The 17,881-nt window shown below is 43.9% G+C and overlaps 1 protein-coding gene across 1 annotated transcript in view; it reads left to right on the top strand.

The window, feature by feature from the left end:
• The first annotated feature begins 4,806 nt into the window (after positions 1 to 4,806).
• RMC1 (regulator of MON1-CCZ1) overlaps positions 4,807 to 17,881 on the top strand; it is a 33,576-nt gene continuing 20,501 nt past the window's right edge. Inside the window, exons 1-7 of the mRNA XM_075826343.1 lie at positions 4,807 to 5,091; positions 7,275 to 7,351; positions 9,543 to 9,627; positions 10,733 to 10,789; positions 12,528 to 12,614; positions 14,687 to 14,827; positions 17,255 to 17,355. Coding sequence (XP_075682458.1) covers positions 4,990 to 5,091; positions 7,275 to 7,351; positions 9,543 to 9,627; positions 10,733 to 10,789; positions 12,528 to 12,614; positions 14,687 to 14,827; positions 17,255 to 17,355 — 650 coding nt within the window. The 5' untranslated portion in view covers positions 4,807 to 4,989. The remainder of the gene's footprint in view (positions 5,092 to 7,274; positions 7,352 to 9,542; positions 9,628 to 10,732; positions 10,790 to 12,527; positions 12,615 to 14,686; positions 14,828 to 17,254; positions 17,356 to 17,881) is intronic.

The raw sequence follows: 17,881 nt of genomic DNA, 5'->3' as shown, positions 1-17,881 counted from the left end.
TTGTGTTTTGTGTTTTTGTTTGCCTTAGTACAACTGCCATGTTTGGATCTAGACTTTGCAGGATCTACTTCTTCTCCTCTTCCCCTTGCTATCGGGGTTCCTCAGGGATCAGTCCTAGGTCCGCTCCTCTATTCTCTACACAGCTCCTATTGGACAAACCATCAGCAGATTTGGCTTCCAGTACCATCTCTACGCTGATGACAACCAATTATATGCCTCTTCCCATGAGATCACCCCTGCTGTAATACAAAACACCAGTGATTGTCCGCTGTCTCTAACATCATGTCCTCTCTCTATCTGAAACTAAATCTTTCTAAAACTGAGCTCCTTGTGTTCCCGCCATCTACTAACCTCCCGAAACCTGATGTCTCCATCTCTGTGTGGCACTATCATAACTTCTAAGCAGCACGCCCGCTGTCTCCGGCTTAATTTTGACTCTCAGATCTTTCCTTTACTCCTCACATTCAATCACTTTCACGCTCCTGTCATTTGCACCTCAAAAACATCTCCAGAATCCGCTCTTTTCTTACGGAGGAAACCGCCAAAACGCTCATTGTTGCTCTGATTCACTCTCGTCTTGACTACTGTAACTCCTTACTAGTCGGTCTTCCCCTCACTAAACTCTCCCCTCTCCAATCTATCCTCAATGCAGCAGCCAAGCTCATCTTTATGACCAACCGCTACACCAACGCCTCTAATCTGTGCCAGTCACTGCACTGGTTGGCCATCCCCTTCCGAATAAAATTCAAACTTCTTACTCTCACCCACAAAGCTCTCCACAGTGCTGCACCTCCTTACATCTCCTCCCTCATCTCTGTCTACCACCCTACTCGGGCTCTACGTTCTGCCAACAACCTTGGATTAAAATCCTCCATAATCCGAACCTCCTACTCCCGTCTCCAAGATTTTTCTCATGCTGCACCCGTCCTCTGGAATGTGCTACCCCAATCAGATTAATTCCCAATATCCACCGTTTTAAACGTGCCCTGAAAACACATCTATTTAGACAGGCCTATAACATTCCCTAATCTGACTCCTTTTCATGGCCCCCCTTTTAGATTAGTCATCAGAATAAGATTGCCTCACACTCCTCTTCATGTCCGTCATACACGGATACTGGCTGGTGACGGCTCATTCAGCTTTGTTACCACCGCATGTGTATAAAAATGGCCGGACTATTGTACAGAACAAAAACTGTTACACTTTGCGTCTCCTTTATTTCCTCATAGATTGTAAGCTCTTGCGAGCAGGGTCCTCACTCCTCAGGTTTGAATTGTAAATGAACTTTGTCACTATGTAATGTCTGATATTGTTTGTTTCATGTTCCCTCTAAATTGTAAAGTGCTACGTAATATGTTGGCGCTATATAAATAAAGATTATGTGGTAATATATAATCATTGATTTATAGTTACTCATAGTCTATAAATACAGAGCATTTCTATGACCTACAGATGCAACCGAGCTGAATTGGTCATGGAATTTGATTTCTGACATTATTGGTCTTCGTATTAACTGGCTGGCATCGTTCATCATTAATAATCATACTGTAAAAGTAATGGCCTCCCAGCTCCATAATATAATACACTATTGTGGGGGGGGAAGTATTGGGACACCTACACATTACACCCACAGGAGCTTTTATGGCATCATTATAAATCCATAGGCAATAATATGGTTTGGCTGCCCTTTACAGCTAAAACATCTTCCACTCTTCTGGGAAGACTTTCTACAAGATTTTGGAGTTTGTGGGAATTTTTACCCATTCATCCAGAAGAGCATTTGTAAGGTCAGACACTGATGTTGGATGAGAGGGCCGGGCTCACAATGTCTACTAGTTTATCCCAAAGGTGTTGGATGGGGTTGAGGTCAGGGCTCTGTGTGGGCCACTCAAATTCTCCACACGAAACCATCCATGCCTTTATGGACTTTGCTTTGTTCACTGGGGCAGTCACGCAGGAAAAGAAAAGGGCCTTCCCCAAACTGTTACCACAAAGTTGTAAGCATATAATTGTCCAAAATGTCTTGGTATGCTGAAGCTTTAAGATTTTTCTCCACTGGAACTAAGAGACCTAGGCCAACCCCTGAAAAATCTCCCCACAGCATTATCCCTACTCGCCAAACTTTACAGTTGTCACAATGCAGTCAGGCTGGTAACTGTCTGGCGTTTGCCAAACTCACTCATCTATCAGACTACCAGATAGAGAAGCGCGATTCTTCACTCCACAGAACATGTTTTCCCTGCTCCAGAGTTCAGTGGCAGCGTTCTTTACACCACTCCATTCGACGCGTGGCATTGTGCTTGATGCTGTAAGGTTTGCATGCAGCTGCCTGGCCTTGGAAACCAGTGCCATGAAGCGCCTGGGGCCCAGTTTTTGTGCAGATGTTAATGCCAGAGGAGGTTTGGAGCTCTGCAGTTATTGAGTCAGAGCGTTGGCGACTTTTATGCACTATTCGCCTCAGCACTTGGTGGCCCTACTCTAACTTTACGTGGTCTGACGCTTCATGGCTGAGGTTCCTAAACGCTTCCACTTTGTAATAATACCACTCACAGTTGATGGTGGAATATCTAGGGGGGAAGAAGTTTTACAAACTGACGTGTTGCAACGGTGGCTTCCTATTACAGTACCACGCTGGAATCCAGTGAACTCTTTTAGAACGACCAATTCTTTCACAAATGTCTGTAAAGGTGACTGCATGGCGAGGTGATTAATTTTATACACCTGCGGCAATGGGACTGAATGAGACACCTGAATTATTATTTTTTTTTATGCCTCCCTAGGGGACTTGCGGTAGTGATAATGCTTTGAGATACATAGGTTTCCTGTTAGTGTAGCAATACTATTAGGCCATGTCTCTGGCGTGGCCTAATAGGCAAATGCCTATGGCAGGCCTGGGGGCCTTTGCTAGGCCCCTGGCTGCCATAGTAAAGCATCGGACCCCCACAATCGCATCGTGGGCTGACAGAGGGAGCCCCTTTCCTCTGTCAAACACCTTAGATGTTGCAATTGACCGTGGCATATAAGGGGTTAAACAATCGGAGACCAACCTTATTGGTCTCCGATCAGGGTCCTGTGCCCAAGGCTATCAACAACATTCTGGGCACCTGAATTGCACAGCGCATAGAGCTGCAATCTTTTTCTTAAGTGCCGTTGTGAATAGGCGCTGCGTTCGAAAAAGTCCCTTGAAGGCCAGCCGTAAAAACGCTATGTGGCGGTCGTAAGGGGGATAAATAAAACAAGATACAGATATCAAGTTAACACCTACTGGAGTTTTATTGCCAAACTTCAAATTGATTCCTGTTGCCACAAGACTAGAGACATTGCTAGACATAGTTTATTCAGGGGTCCTGAGTCCCCTGGAAGTACAGAACGGGAGGCACTCCATTCACTCTTTATAGGACTACTCTATAGTCTTGGCCATACAGTGGCCTGTCACCCATAGACTTCCATGTTGAAAAAAAACATACCAAGTCACATGCATTTTTTGCAGGATGGAGAAATGTAGTCTACCTTTTTTAATTTGAAAAATGAAATAGTATACTGATGCGTCACAGCCCGACAGAGGCCAAAAGGACCTAATAGACCAATGGAGCCCTATTGAGGCGTTTAGCTTGTACATCAGGAGCTTTCCTGATTTATTCAGTATACAGTATGAGCGGACGCGCAGAAATACACGCACTTTCACGCCTTGGCACGCTATCCATTAGTTTATTCATGTCTGTCTGAGAAATGTTATGCCTCGCTGAATGCACTTGGGAACGCAAATCATCAAGATTGGTTGCTGGCAGCTCCCTTTGCAATTGCCGACCAATGATGTCCCAGATGTGCTCGATGGGAGACAAGTCCGGACACGCTGCAGGCCATGGTAGCACGTTTAGGCCACGCAGGCTGCTCACAGTAGCACGAGCAACATGTGGCCTGGTGTTGTCTTGTTGAAAAACGGCATGTGAGACACTTTGGAGAAATGGCTGTACCACTGGTTCCACAACCAAATTAATGTAAGGCCTCATGCACACGAGGGTAGCCATGTGCACGGCTGTGATTTCCGGGTCGGCCGGTGACAGCCGCGAGCCGCACTCAAATCGCGGGCTGTGCACATGGCCGCGGCCATTATTTTCAATGAGCCCGTACCGCAGAACACGGCCGTAATAAGTCTTGCCCGTTCTTTCTGCGGTTCAGGCTCAGGTGCCATGCACGGACCGTGAAAACTACGATAGTGTGCAAGGCCCCATAGGAATGAATGGGGCCGCAATTCTCCCGTGGATTTTCCGGGGAATTGCGGCCGCAAAAGCACGTTCATGGGGTCTAACACCGAACTATTCGTGTACCTGAAATGGTATGTCACCCCACACCATAATCCCTGTGTGACGTTCCCTTGTGAAGGCCTCTTCATGGTGTGGCCCACGTGGTCTCCAGATATCGTTGTGCCCAAGACAATAGCGGGACTCATCTCTAAAAAAGATAGACCTCTATTGCCGTTAAACAGCGACGTATCACTAGCGACAATCGCGCAAGTGTGTTCACGTTAGATCGCAGGGCAATATTGTCTCTGGGGGCGCATGACATTGCATGTATTAGATTTCTTGCGAATAAAAAATCTTCAAAATTGTTTTCCCTCCCGATAGTTCCTTTAATCGCGATATACATATCGCATGTGAGTTTGCATGATCTATCCCAGTGGAACCCTGTTATTACAATCCCTTGTACATTAGAGGGAGAGGTGAAATATCGCAAAATACGCGGCAACACCACACCCCTCCCAGTCGGTGCGGTCATGTGACACACAGGAGTCGCGGAAGTGGCCGGTCACGTGATGCGCCGTCATCTGGTTCCTGCAGTAGGGAGGGGGCGGCGCTGTGGAGTTTGTGCTTCTCGGGCGATCTTGTCATTAGTTGTCAGCTGTGTCTGACAATGTCCCGGCCGCTGTGAATACTGCACCCAGGGCCTGTGACCTCCCGGCGTGTACGAAGAGCCTGCCACTACCCAGCCATGGACTGCGACGACTTCTACCTGGAGCTCAGTGACAGGCCGGTCCTGTTTGAAAAAGCCACCAATGTCAACAGTGTGTTCTACGATGAGGCCAATAAACAGGTGACAACATCTGTATCACGTGCCGCACATAATACCACTGCAGCTGCAAATGTCTCTAATGTGCCGCACATAATACCACTGCAGCTGCAAATGTCTCTAATGTGCCGCACATAATACCACTGCAGCTGCAAATGTCTAATGTGCCGCACATTATATAACTACATCTGTAAATGGCTCATGTGCCGCACATAATACCACTGCAGCTGCAAATGTCGCTAATGTGCCGCACATTATATAACTACATCTGTAAATGGCTCATGTGCCGCACATAATACCACTGCAGCTGCAAATGTCGCTAATGTGCCGCACATAATAGCACTGCAGCTGCAAATGTCTCTAATGTGCCGCACATAATACCACTGCAAATGTCTAATGTGCCGCACATTATATAACTACATCTGTAAATGGCTCATGTGCCGCACATAATACCACTGCAGCTGCAAATGTCTCTAATGTGCCGCACATAATACCACTGCAAATGTCTAATGTGCCGCACATTATATAACTACATCTGTAAATGGCTCATGTGCCGCACATAATACCACTGCAGCTGCAAATGTCTCTAATGTGCCGCACATAATACCACTGCAAATGTCTAATGTGCCGCACATTATATAACTACATCTGTAAATGGCTTATGTGCTGCACATAATACCACTGCAGCTGCAAATGTGTCATGTGCTGCACATAATACCACTACAGCTGCAAATGCCTAATGTGCCGCACATATATAACTACATTTGTAAATGGCTCATGTGCTGCACATAATACCACTGCAGCTGCAAATGTCTCGTGTGCTGCACATCATACCACTGCAGCTGCAAATGTGTCATGTGCTGCACATAATACCACTACAGCTGCAAATGTCTCGTGTGCTGCACATATATAACTACATTTGTAAATGGCTCATGTGCTGCACATAATACCACTGCAGCTGCAAATGTCTCGTGTGCTGCACATCATACCACTGCAGCTGCAAATGCAAATATGAATCAGAATGACATGTGACTAGCCGTCCTGTAGATTATATGGGGAAGACTGTGATGTCAGACAAGATCCTATTAGTACTGGTTTCCTGACTCTGCGGAGTGAAAATAGTAAAATAATAACTTTTCTACCTACTTCTTGGTTCTCCGCTGCTCCGGCGTCCTCGCCACTCCTGGTTGGGAAGAACATGGCAATGGCAGGAGGTGGCTGCCCACTCAGGTGGTGTCTGCGCTATGGACGACACATCATCACTTCCATGCCAGGAGGGTCTTATAAGTGGGGAAATCTGTTTATTGTGCCCAGGGTTATATGTAGGCGTTTACAGGTATGGCTGTGGATGTGCAGTAAATAAATGTCACCATCCAGTACACATAAATAACGCTGTAATAAGAAATAATGCTGTTCTACAGCGCACGATAACACGCCGATGTAGCGACAACCATCCGCGTTTGTAGCATCATCACAGCCAGCCAAGTGCCCCCCATGCACAACAGTTCTAGCAAAATGTAGTGATGTGGGTAGTAAAGTGGTTAATGGTCACGTCTAGGGTGGTGAAGTGGTTAATGGTCACGCCCCGGGTGGTGAAGTGGTTAATGGGCACGTCCCGGGTGGTCTAGGGTGGTGAAGTGGTTAATGGGCACGTCCCGGGTGGTCTAGGGTGGTGAAGTGGTTCTTGTCACTGTCATTTTGTTTTATTTCAACAGCTCCAAAACTGATGTGTTGATTCATTAATATATCATTCCACCTCTTTCCTTCACAAGTCCAGAAATTCTGACTTCTTACAGTCGCCACTAGAGGGAGCTTACTGCATATGAATCTCTGAAAAGCCAATGAGAGCTGAATAAATGCATCTGTGCTCCGTCACTCCCTCTAGTGGCAGCTGCCAGAAGTCATGCAAAACGCTGAAAACTGGTGCAAAGAAAAAGTGAAGTAGTTGCCCATGGCAACCAATCAGGTTTCTGCTTTTATTTTCCAAATGACCTCTGCACAATGAAAGGTAAATCTAATTGGTTGCTTTATGCAACAACTCCACTAGTTTTGGTAAATTTTCTTCTTGAGATTTTAACCCCGTAACCCCAACCCCCCTGAACCTGTCCATAGACATCTCTGTTATTTCCATATTGTACATTCACTTCTTATATAAAGTCGTAACATTCTAACACTGGTGATATTTTTATATGACTGTTCTCATGAAGGTATTTGCTGTGCGGTCCGGTGGAGCGACTGGTGTTGTGGTTAAGGGGCCAGAAGACAGAAATCCCATCTCTTTCAGGTAACATTGTTTTAGTGACATGATTGACTTGCTGGATTATACTACAAATTACGATGAAATAAAACAACATCTATTTGGGCTCTTCCTCTGTGTTGACAGGAGAACACGTCCTAAAAACATCCTTACATCGCTACACTGTTACCTTCTAGTAAAGGGTTTATCCACAGGATATAATGGGCTGTCGTACAAATGTATGATCTGAATCTATGGGACTGACAGAGACGGCCGAGTACAGCGCTCCGCTATCTCCTTCAGTACTGTAGACATTGAGAGGAGCAGCTGGCCGCCTGCGTGACCACCACTCCATCTAAGCTCCTCCAGTTCTAGTGATCGGTGGTGGTCTCAGCAGTGGGGCCTCTACCAATCATACATATGTCACCTATCCGGTGTGTAGGTGATAAATCTTGTTCCGTTAGACTACCCCTTTTAACCTCTTAAGGTCTAAGCCATTTTTTTGTTTTCTCATTTTTATTTTTTCCTCCCTACCTTTTCAAGAGCCATAACTTTTTTTTTTTTCATTGTTTTTTTGCGGGACGAGTTGTGTTTTTAATGGCACCATATAATGTACTGAAAAACTTGAGAAAAAGTCGCTATTCTGGCATTTTTTGGCGGTTTTGATTTGAAGGCATTTGCAGTGCAGTAAAATGACATGTCCACTTCTTTCTGTGGGTCAGTATTATTACGGCGATACCAAATTTCATTTCTTTCATTTATAGTTTCTTTTTTTTTGTGTTGCTATGTATACAAAATAAAAACAATTTGTTAAGAAAATAATGTTTTGTGTCGCCATAGTCTGAGAGACAACTTTTTTTTTTATATTTCCGTCCATGGAGTATTGTGAGGACTTGTTTTTTTGCGGGGTGAGCTGTAGTTTTTATTGGTACCATTTTGGGGGAAGGAATTACTTTTTGATCACTTTTTCTACATTTTTTTGGGGAGACGAGGTGACCAAAAAACAGCTATGAGTTTTTTTTTTCTTTTTTTACGGCGTTTACCATATGGGATATATAATGTTATATTGTAATAGTTCAGACTTTTATGGACGCGGCAATACCAAAATATGTTTATTTTTTATGGAAAAAATGGAAAACTATTTTAATTTTACTTGACTTGGCATATACACTACAATACTAATATATTGCCGTAAATTGTACTTGTTACAGTCTCCTATTAAGCCAGGGCTTAATAGGCTGATTAAGATGGCAGACCTGGGGCCTTCAGTATGGGTACAGGTACGTCATGGGCTGGAAAGGGGTTCAGGTGTACCTCTAATGGTGGGCTGTCTGCACTCCCGCCCTGGGAGATGCCGCTGAGTGAGTGTTCGCTCCAGGACGCTCCTCTCCTGACTTGTCTCTCAGCGGCGCACATTTTAAGTGTCCCTCCAATTGTGATCTCCTGCTGATCCGACATCGGGGGTGCAGAAATGCTACTGCACGCTGGTAATTCAGTTGTCGTGGCAACCATACGATGCCCGAAGAGTGTCATGCACGGGCCTTATTAATTAGAATAGGACCTGTGCGCGATACCCCCTCGGTGCGTTGTACGGTTGCCACGGTACCGTGCAATTGAGGGGACACTTTAGGGCATGTTTACGTGTGTCGGATTTGCCTTAGAGCAAACCCACCATGGATTTTTCAGGAAACGGCGGCAGAAATCCAAGGCTAGAACTCCAATTTCTGCCACAGATGAGCCAGCGGATTCGCATGCGGATTAACCCATTATAACTCAAAAACTGGATGTTCGTTATTCTGCACTGATTTTTTTTTCCAGAGCATGTGTATGGGGTAACAAAAACGTGTTTAAGGCCTATATAAAGTGTGCATGTGAGTGAATAGACTACATAAAACACCCTAAAAAGACCTAAAACATAACCATTTCCTTATAGCGCTATGTCTAGTAATGTCATTGTAGCCGCCTGGGGCGAGACTGACTGTGCTGGGCTTTAATGGGATTAAATGTCTGCCACGTGATCGCTGCCTCCTTGTCTCGCATATCTCCAGTTGCTGAATTTTTATGTTTTTTTTTATTTTTTATAGTGCAACAGTATACTGTATGTTACTCTATATGGCCAAAAGTATGTGGACACCTGACCATCACGCCTACAGTATAAACAAATAAACTTGTAGTAAAGTCATTTTTCTCTACACCTCGCTTGTATTTCTGAGTTGTTTTATTGTCACTTTCTCTAAAGGATGGAAGACAAGGGGGAGGTGAAGTGCATCAAATTTTCATTGGGAAACAAAATTCTGGCAGTACAAAGGACCAATAAGACTGTGGTGAGTAGGTGGCCTATCCTGCAGTGATTTGGTCCCTAAGAACAGGTATTTTGGCTACTGCTGCTTACACTCATGGATATGCTTGCAAAATCTTGTCACGGTTTTGGTGCACGGTGTTGCATTTAAAGCCACGCTCCTTTCTGATAGACCACGCCCATTTTGTTAAGTCACGCCCCCATTGTTGAGGTTGTCATAAAACAGTGTCTAAAACCGTTAATACACGTGGCGCGCAGCATGTATGCCACAATTCTGCCACATTTTGTATAGTGAGTCTGCCCCAATGTGCTCAATAAAAGACATGAACAGTATGAACTATTTGTGTGTTATTAGTTTAGCGCACATCTGCATTCGGCTTTCTGTTGTTGTAATCTATCAGAGGAGCAGAACATTGGAAATGTCGGAAGCGCTGGTTCTGTGGCACGATGGACACCACCGGCAGCCAATGGAACCCATTTACTTCAATGGGTTCCGTCGGGGTGTCCGTGGTTTTACCGGAAACAATAGTGCAGCATCATGTTTCCCGTATTCTCGGTCAGATCTGCGACGGAGGCCCCTAACGTCTTTATCAGATGCATAATGTGAAATATATAAAGTCCTATAATTCATGACATCACTTCCTTCATTAATTAATCAATCAATCAATAAACAGTGATAAATGATCTATATTCAAGATTACATCAATATCCGTGTCAATATAAGAAATATGTGCATATATAATATATAATTAACAGGCCAAAAATAATGACCCGGTTTCTTGTTCTATTCTTAATTATATATATTTTCTTTTTACTGATGACCTCCCCTTTTTAGGAGGCAGCTCTACCAACATTGAACTGATATGGTGGGTTTGGTCTTGTTCACACAGTGCAGAAATGTGGCTGATTTTGCATTCATTTTTAAGCTGAGACCAGAATTGGATCCTATAAGGTCTTCCGCTCTATATTTTGTTTAGGACCCGTTCCTGGTTTTGGCTTAAAAAATACATGCAAATCTGCACTGTGTGAACAAGGCCTTTCAGTTTGGTGGAACTCGTGACGTATCTGCTGATATCCCCGGGGGAAGTTGGCTTAGCTTTTACATTTCACTTTTTCGTTTCCATTCACAGGATTTTATCAACTTGATTCAAGACTATTCTCAGTTGGAATATTCTCAGGAATGTAAGGTAAAACGGCTGTTTGTAAAATTTCCTTTTAAATTCCATAAACTGAATTCAAGTCTTTCATCTTCTAGGCTTCAAAAATAAAAAGGCCTCTTTACCATGAGTCACATCAATGGATTCTGTGCACCGGCGTTGTTACATGTTCCGCTCCCAGAGATTTCTTGCTGCAGGGGACGTAGGGCAGTTGTTTCCGCTTTCTTTTATAGCTAGATTATTAACATACACCGGTCAATCATAACATTAAAACCACCTTCCTAATATTGTGTAGCTCCCTAGTGTCACCAAAACAGCTCTGAAGGAGTCCTGTGGTATTTGGCACCAAGACGTTAGCAGCAGATAATTTAAGTCCTGGAAGGTGTGAGGGGCCTCCATGGAACAGACTTGTTTTTACAGCACATCCCACAGACACTCGATCAGATTGAGATCTTGGAATTTGGAGGCCAAGTCAACACCTTAAACTCCTTGTCATGTTCCACAAACCATTCCTCAACATTTTTTGCAGTGTGGCACTGCGGATTATCATGCAGAAAGAGGGCACTGCCATTAGGAAATACCCCTGCCACGAAGGGGGGCACTTGGTCTGCAACAATGTTAAGGTAGGTGGTACCAGCGGTATGAATGCCAGGACCCAAGGTGTACCAGCAGAACATTGCCCAGAGCATCACACTGCCTCCGCCGGCTTGTCTTCTTCCCATAATAAATACTGCTGCCATATCTTCCCCATGTAAGTGATGCACATGCGGCTGGCCACCCACATGATCTAAAGGAAAACCCGATTCATCAGAGCAGGCCACGTCTTCCATTGCTCTGTGGTCCAGTTCTGATGCTCACAGTACATATGTAACATTGTAAATGCTTTTGGCAGTGGACAGAGGTCAGCATGGACCCCCTGACCAGTATGCGGCTACGAGGCCTCAAACATAGCAAGCTGTGATGTCCTGACACCTTTCTATCATAGCCAGCAATAACTTTTTCAGCAATTTGTGTTCCAGTAGCTCTTCTGTGGGTACGGATCAGGCAGGCAAGCCTTCGCTCCCTACACGTATCAATGAGCCTTGGGAGGTTGTCCTTCCTTAGACCATTTTTGGTAGGTACTAAGCACTGCATACCGGGAACAACCCCACAAGACCTTCTGTTTTGGAGATGTTCTGACCCAGTCGTCTAGCCCTCACAATTTGGCCCTTGTCAAAGTCACTCCGATCCTTACCCCTTCCCATCTTTCCTGCTTCCAGTACATCAAGAACGGACTGTTTACTTGCTGCCTCATATATCCCACCGCTTGGCCGGCGCTATTGTAACAAGATAATCAATGTTATTCACTTCACGTGTCAGTGGTTTCAATGTTATGGCTGAACAACAGTGTATATTACTAATTCCTGTATTCAGTTTAAGGACTAGTAATATATCTTTAGACCTTCAGTTTCCACCGTGAGTTATTCCTTATGTATGTCTGGTATCGTTTCTTGATTGTCCCTTTAAGTGACTTGATGAGAAAGTACACGTGACCCCCTCCCATCGTATGTTATATACCTGTAGCGTCTTGTTGATGCAAATAGTCCCGCTAGTTTTTTTCTAATATGGCATATTGTAGGTGCTTTAATTTCAAGGTGTCTACACTATTAATCCTGTACCTCCTACTCCTGCCAGAGATGGATGTACGGAGGACTATAGATGACATTGAGAGGGTTACACCAGATATTAGTTAAACCGTGATAAGTTTTATTTACTTTTCTTTCTCAAGGCAAAAAATGCAAGGATTCTGGGATTCTGCTGGACCAGCGCTACAGAAATTATGTTCGTAACCGACCAAGGAATTGAGTTTTATCAGGTATGGCTGTCGTTACTGATAATCCATATGTGACATATAGGACTGCTGTGTTGCAGTTAGTGTGATATTGTAATTTCCCTTCAAGGGGTTTTCCAGCCACTAAAAATTGATAGCCTATCCTCAGGATAGGCGAATCAATAGCTGATGGGTCAGGGTCCGACTCTTGGGACCCCCGCCGATCAGCTGTTTAAAAGGGGCCGCAGCGCCCGTACGAGTGCTGCTTTCCCTTCATTTATTTTTGCTCACTGTAAATCATCGACATGGAAGTAGCGGCGATTCACAGGTATTGCAGCCTTTTCTCCCATTGAAGTGTATGGTAGAAGGCTGCAATACCTGTGAATCGCAGCTAAATTCATGTCGACGGTTCACGTGGGCGCTGCGGCCCCTTCAAAACAGCTGATCGGTGGGGGTCCCGGGAGTCGGACCCCGACCTATCCACTTTTAATGGCTATCCTGAGGATAGACCATCGATTTTTAGTGGCTGGAAACCCCTTTAATCCTGCTGCCAGACAGAAAGTGGATCCAATTCTCTAGATATTTCTACCCATTTATCTCAATCATATGTATACCTGGATGAATCCTACATAATTTTGGGTGATTTTGAAGGAAACAAAAATCACCTCTAAAAATATTTTCTATGGTCCTGATATGTGGGAAGGACATGAAGTCTTAGGCTATGTTCACACTGAGTTTTTTTTTGCAGGCAGAAAATCTGCCTGGAAAAATCAGTTCTGTTTTTTTTTAAGTGGGTTTTGAACCACAGGCGTTTTTTGACGCGTGTTTTTACCTATTCAACAGGCAAAGGAAAAAACCATGAGCGGTTTTTGACTTAAAACGCGTCGGCTGTTCTCTGCATTTTTTCCATCTCTCATTTCATTAAATGCCTCAAGATAGGGCATGCCGCTTCTTTTTCCTGCTCGCGGGCATGTTGCTTATTTTTTCTGCTCGTGGGAAAAAAACGCCTCCAACTCCCATTGAAAAAAATGGGAAACAATTTCTGCCAGTTCCCGTGGCAAAAAAAGTGTCAAAAACCTGTGAACAGGGCCTTAGGCTGCATGCACGTGTTGCAGATTTTGATGTGAAAAACTAATCGGCAGCCCCTTCTCTCTATCAGTGCTGGATAGAGAGAAAGGGCAGCCATTTCGGGCAGAGTTTCCGCAGCGGAATGCAGCGATTGTAAGTAAAAGAAGTTCATACTTACCCGGCCGTCGTCTTGGTGACGCGTCTCTCTTTTAACATCCAGTCCGACCTCCCTGGATGACACGGCAGTCCATGTGACCGCTGCAGCGGTCACATGGGATGAAACGTCATCCCTGGAGGCCGGACTGGAGGAAGAACCAGGTAAGTTAACTTTTAATACTATTAACTCCAGCGGTAGTCACTGTCCCGGGTGCTGAAAGAGTTACTGCCGATCAGTTAACTCTTTCAGCACCCGGGACAGTGACTATTCCCTGGCATCACCTAGCAACGCTCCTGTAATTACGGGAGCCTTATAGACTTCTATGGGGATGCCCGTGTCGTAATTACGGCCTGAAATAGGACATGTTCTATATTTTTCAACAGCCTGGGCACCTTCCCGTAAGCAAACGGGACGGTACCCGTGGCCAATAGAAGTCTATGGGCCCGTAATTACGGGCGTTTTTACGTTCGTGTGCATGAGGCCTTAGACTGGTAAAATATAGGCCTCACATATGATGATAAATCGCATCATACCAGAGGGACCATGAAGGTGGCGTACGGCCGCAATTCCTTGCATATAATGCTACCAGATATGAATTGATATAGGTCCGGGATGTCGTTTCATATATGTGGATACTATAATTTATTTGGAGGGAATATACAGTAATATTTCTACATTATCTGCTATATAAAATCGAATTAATTGCATGACTATATACAGTGTGCCACGGGTTATCTTTCTACTAATACTAGGGTGGACTGTCTCATTCTGATGATATTTTCACAGATTTCTATGACATTTCTTTTTTAGAAGCTTATGACGTAACTGCTCTGTTTATTAAGTAGTTGTTGTTTGCTCTTCTACCGCTCTTATTAAATTGTATTTGTTTCAGGTACAGGCTGAGAAGCGGTCCTTAAAGCTCTTGAAGAGTCAGAGTATCAATGTGAATTGGTACATGTACTGTCCGGAGAGCTGCGTCATCCTGCTGTCTACTGCTAGCCTCTGCAATGTGCTGCAGCCCTTTTATTTCCGGGTGAGCCTAGATCCTCTCATCTCATCATTTTTCCTTGTCTATAAAATTTTCCCTGAAAGACCGTGCTATAGATGATTATTCTAATATAATGTTACCTGTCACACAGAATAGGCCTGTGTAGTATTATTCTTAGGTCTGACCTACATATTTGCGCTCCGACGTGCCTGAATTTTTACCGCTGCAGATTTTGGCACAAATTCGTGGCAAATATTCAGCGACTCCGTGGCAAGATTCACATGTTGCGACATTATTTGTATTTGATGTCTTCGTCATATACTCACAATGAACTTAGATTGGGTTATTTGAAGTACTTATTCTGGTAATGTTGGACATTTCTAAAAACGCTTGCTCAGGAGAATAGAATAATAGTGCAGCTTCCAACATAAAATCACGTGAAAAAAGTTTGTGACTTTGGTGAATGAGCACCAGGCTGGACATTAGGAGAGATTTGCATGAAAGGTAGCAACATACAGGGGTTGTCCACTTTGGATAATTCCTACTTGTTAGAAGGGTTTCTTGACAATACAGATAACAGAGAGTCCCACTTCGGGGCCCCCCAGGTGTAATCTTTTGGGAAACCTGGCAGTAAGTGTTCAATTTACCTGCGGCGCCAACACAGGGAAAAGTAAGGCTGGATTCACACGAGCATGTTTGGCCCGTAGAGGCAGGGACACCTAGCGTCGTACATAACTATGATGCTAGGAGCCCGGCTCCCTGCCGTGTGTTCGGTCCGGGACTTGCGGCCGAATTACGTTCCGTCCTTTACGGGCCGAACATGCTCGTGTGACTCTAGCCTAAACCTTACACATTGGCCATTCATATCCATGGGGTGTCTGTGTAATGTAGGACAAGACGGGTTCCCTAGAGCGAGTGACACTCTGGCCAAGAGATGAGCATCCTGAACATGGGACCTCTCTCTATTAACTCCCTAATAGGGGGCATGAAGATGCTTTAATGGGGTGCTTTAGTTTCAACAAACAATACTTTTTTTTTTGTATATATGCGTTAATCCTTACTTTTCCGGCTTGCAGTCATTGAATAGGAATATTCATTGTTTACTTTAAACAAATGACACTGGTGCATGGTTCGTTACAGTACAGTTATCAGAGCATGCACCTGTGTGAACGTCACATGACATGGACAAGAGAAGATTTTTGAAAAAATTATACACAAAGGCGCAGATTTACTTAGTCTGGCGTTTTATACACCAATCTTAGGCCTCATGCACACGAACGTGTTTTTGCGGCCGCAATTCACCCGCAAATCTGCGGGTGAATTGCGGTCCCATTCTTTACTATGGGCCCATTTACACGACTGTGGTTTCCACAGTCCGTGCATTGCCTGGGAGCCTGGACCGGAAAAATATAGGACATGTCTTATTACGGCCGCATTTTGCGGTCCGGGCTCATTGAAATGAATGTACACGGCCATGTGCACGGCCCGCGATTTTAGGGCGGCCCGGGGATGACACTCCGCAGCTGTCTGAGCCGCAAATCACGCCACTATGGTCGTGTGCATGGGCCCTAAATTCAGATCTGTGACCAGGCATAGATTTGCACTATAATAAAGTTTCAACTGCAAATTGTATTTTATATATATATATATATATATATATATGAGAGAGAGATCAAGAAAAAAATCAGGCCAAGAGAAAATGGCATAAAATTATATGAGAAGCATTACTTACCTTTTAAATCCCCTGCAGCAATGTTGACTCACGTGACAACTGCAGCCAATCATTGGCCTCAACAGTGACTGCAGCAGTCACATGTGTCGCTGTGACGTGCTGCAGCTCCGTAAACAAAGACCAGAATGGAGCGGCAGCGCTGGAGCGGCAGGGGATTTAATAGGTAAATAATGCTTCTTTTTATTATTTTATACAGTTTCCTTCACTTGGCCCATTTTTGATCCTGGACAATCCCATTAATTATATAATGGTTAAGCTTTATTTGCTGAAATCGGATTATCCCATTAACTTCCAGGAATAGTAGTTAATATAGGAAAGAGGTTAATTTTACTAAACACTAAAATCCTGAGGTCGGCACAGTGTATGGGGCACCATGTGCTTTGCCTTACGCATGATCGCCCATACGACAGCTTACATTACGTTCCCATTACGTGGTTTACTCCATGGCCAAGTTTATAAGCAGGATGCATAGACTCTGCACAGCTTATCCCTAGTCGTTGCTGCCTAAGGCCTAGTTCACAGAGTTCTATTTTTTGGAGCGGATTTCAACGTGGTTTCTGTATCAAAATGAGTGTCCAAAAACTCAGTGTGAGCTGACCCTAAATACATGCTGCGCATCCATTTCTGGTCCCTGTAATCTGAGCTTGGGAAATACTTTTTTTTAATAAGGTGAATGTAAAAACCATAGAATGTAATCGCTCACTACTGAAATCATTTTTTTGGGGTTTTGTTTTTTACAGAGTGGAACAATGGTAAAAATGGCAAAGTTTGAAATCGACCTCCCAGCAGCTGCAGCCAAGATGGCAAAGATTTCTGAAAGAGATATAGCAATGGCAACTATGTGCGTGTTAAGTAAATAAGTACAACATATATGTGAATAGAAAAGGTCTCTGTTGGTAGCCCAGTTGACAAAGCATTGGCCAACCGTAACATTACATATGACTGGGACTAAATGAGACAAGTCCAAAAAAAATAATAGTCTAAATCATCATCTAAGTATGCAATATTTAATCAAACTATATACAAAAGTATATACCATCCACTTACACTGAAAATGATCAATTTATTCCAGCTGAAAATGTTCTCCTTTTTAATATTAATAGCAGAAGTAAAAATCTGTATGTAGATAAGATCATCAAAAACATAAAAAAGAGACCTAAAAATGGCTTGGTTCCTGCTTGGCTTTTTTACTGGCGTCTTGCAGCATGGAACACCATGTATCTACTGGACTATGATAATTCTCCTACGCTTTTAGGACAAACGTGGTTCCCTTCCTTAGGGCTTGTGTGACGAAATATTGCATAATTATGTGTTTGTTTGTTTTTTAGAGCTATGAAATCTTTATTACTTATTACTATTAATGCAGT

The sequence above is a fragment of the Rhinoderma darwinii genome, chromosome 5 (assembly GCF_050947455.1).
Source record: "Rhinoderma darwinii isolate aRhiDar2 chromosome 5, aRhiDar2.hap1, whole genome shotgun sequence".
In the NCBI taxonomy this organism is placed as follows: Eukaryota; Metazoa; Chordata; class Amphibia; order Anura; family Rhinodermatidae; genus Rhinoderma; species Rhinoderma darwinii.
This window is presented reverse-complemented; position numbering and strand designations above follow the sequence as displayed.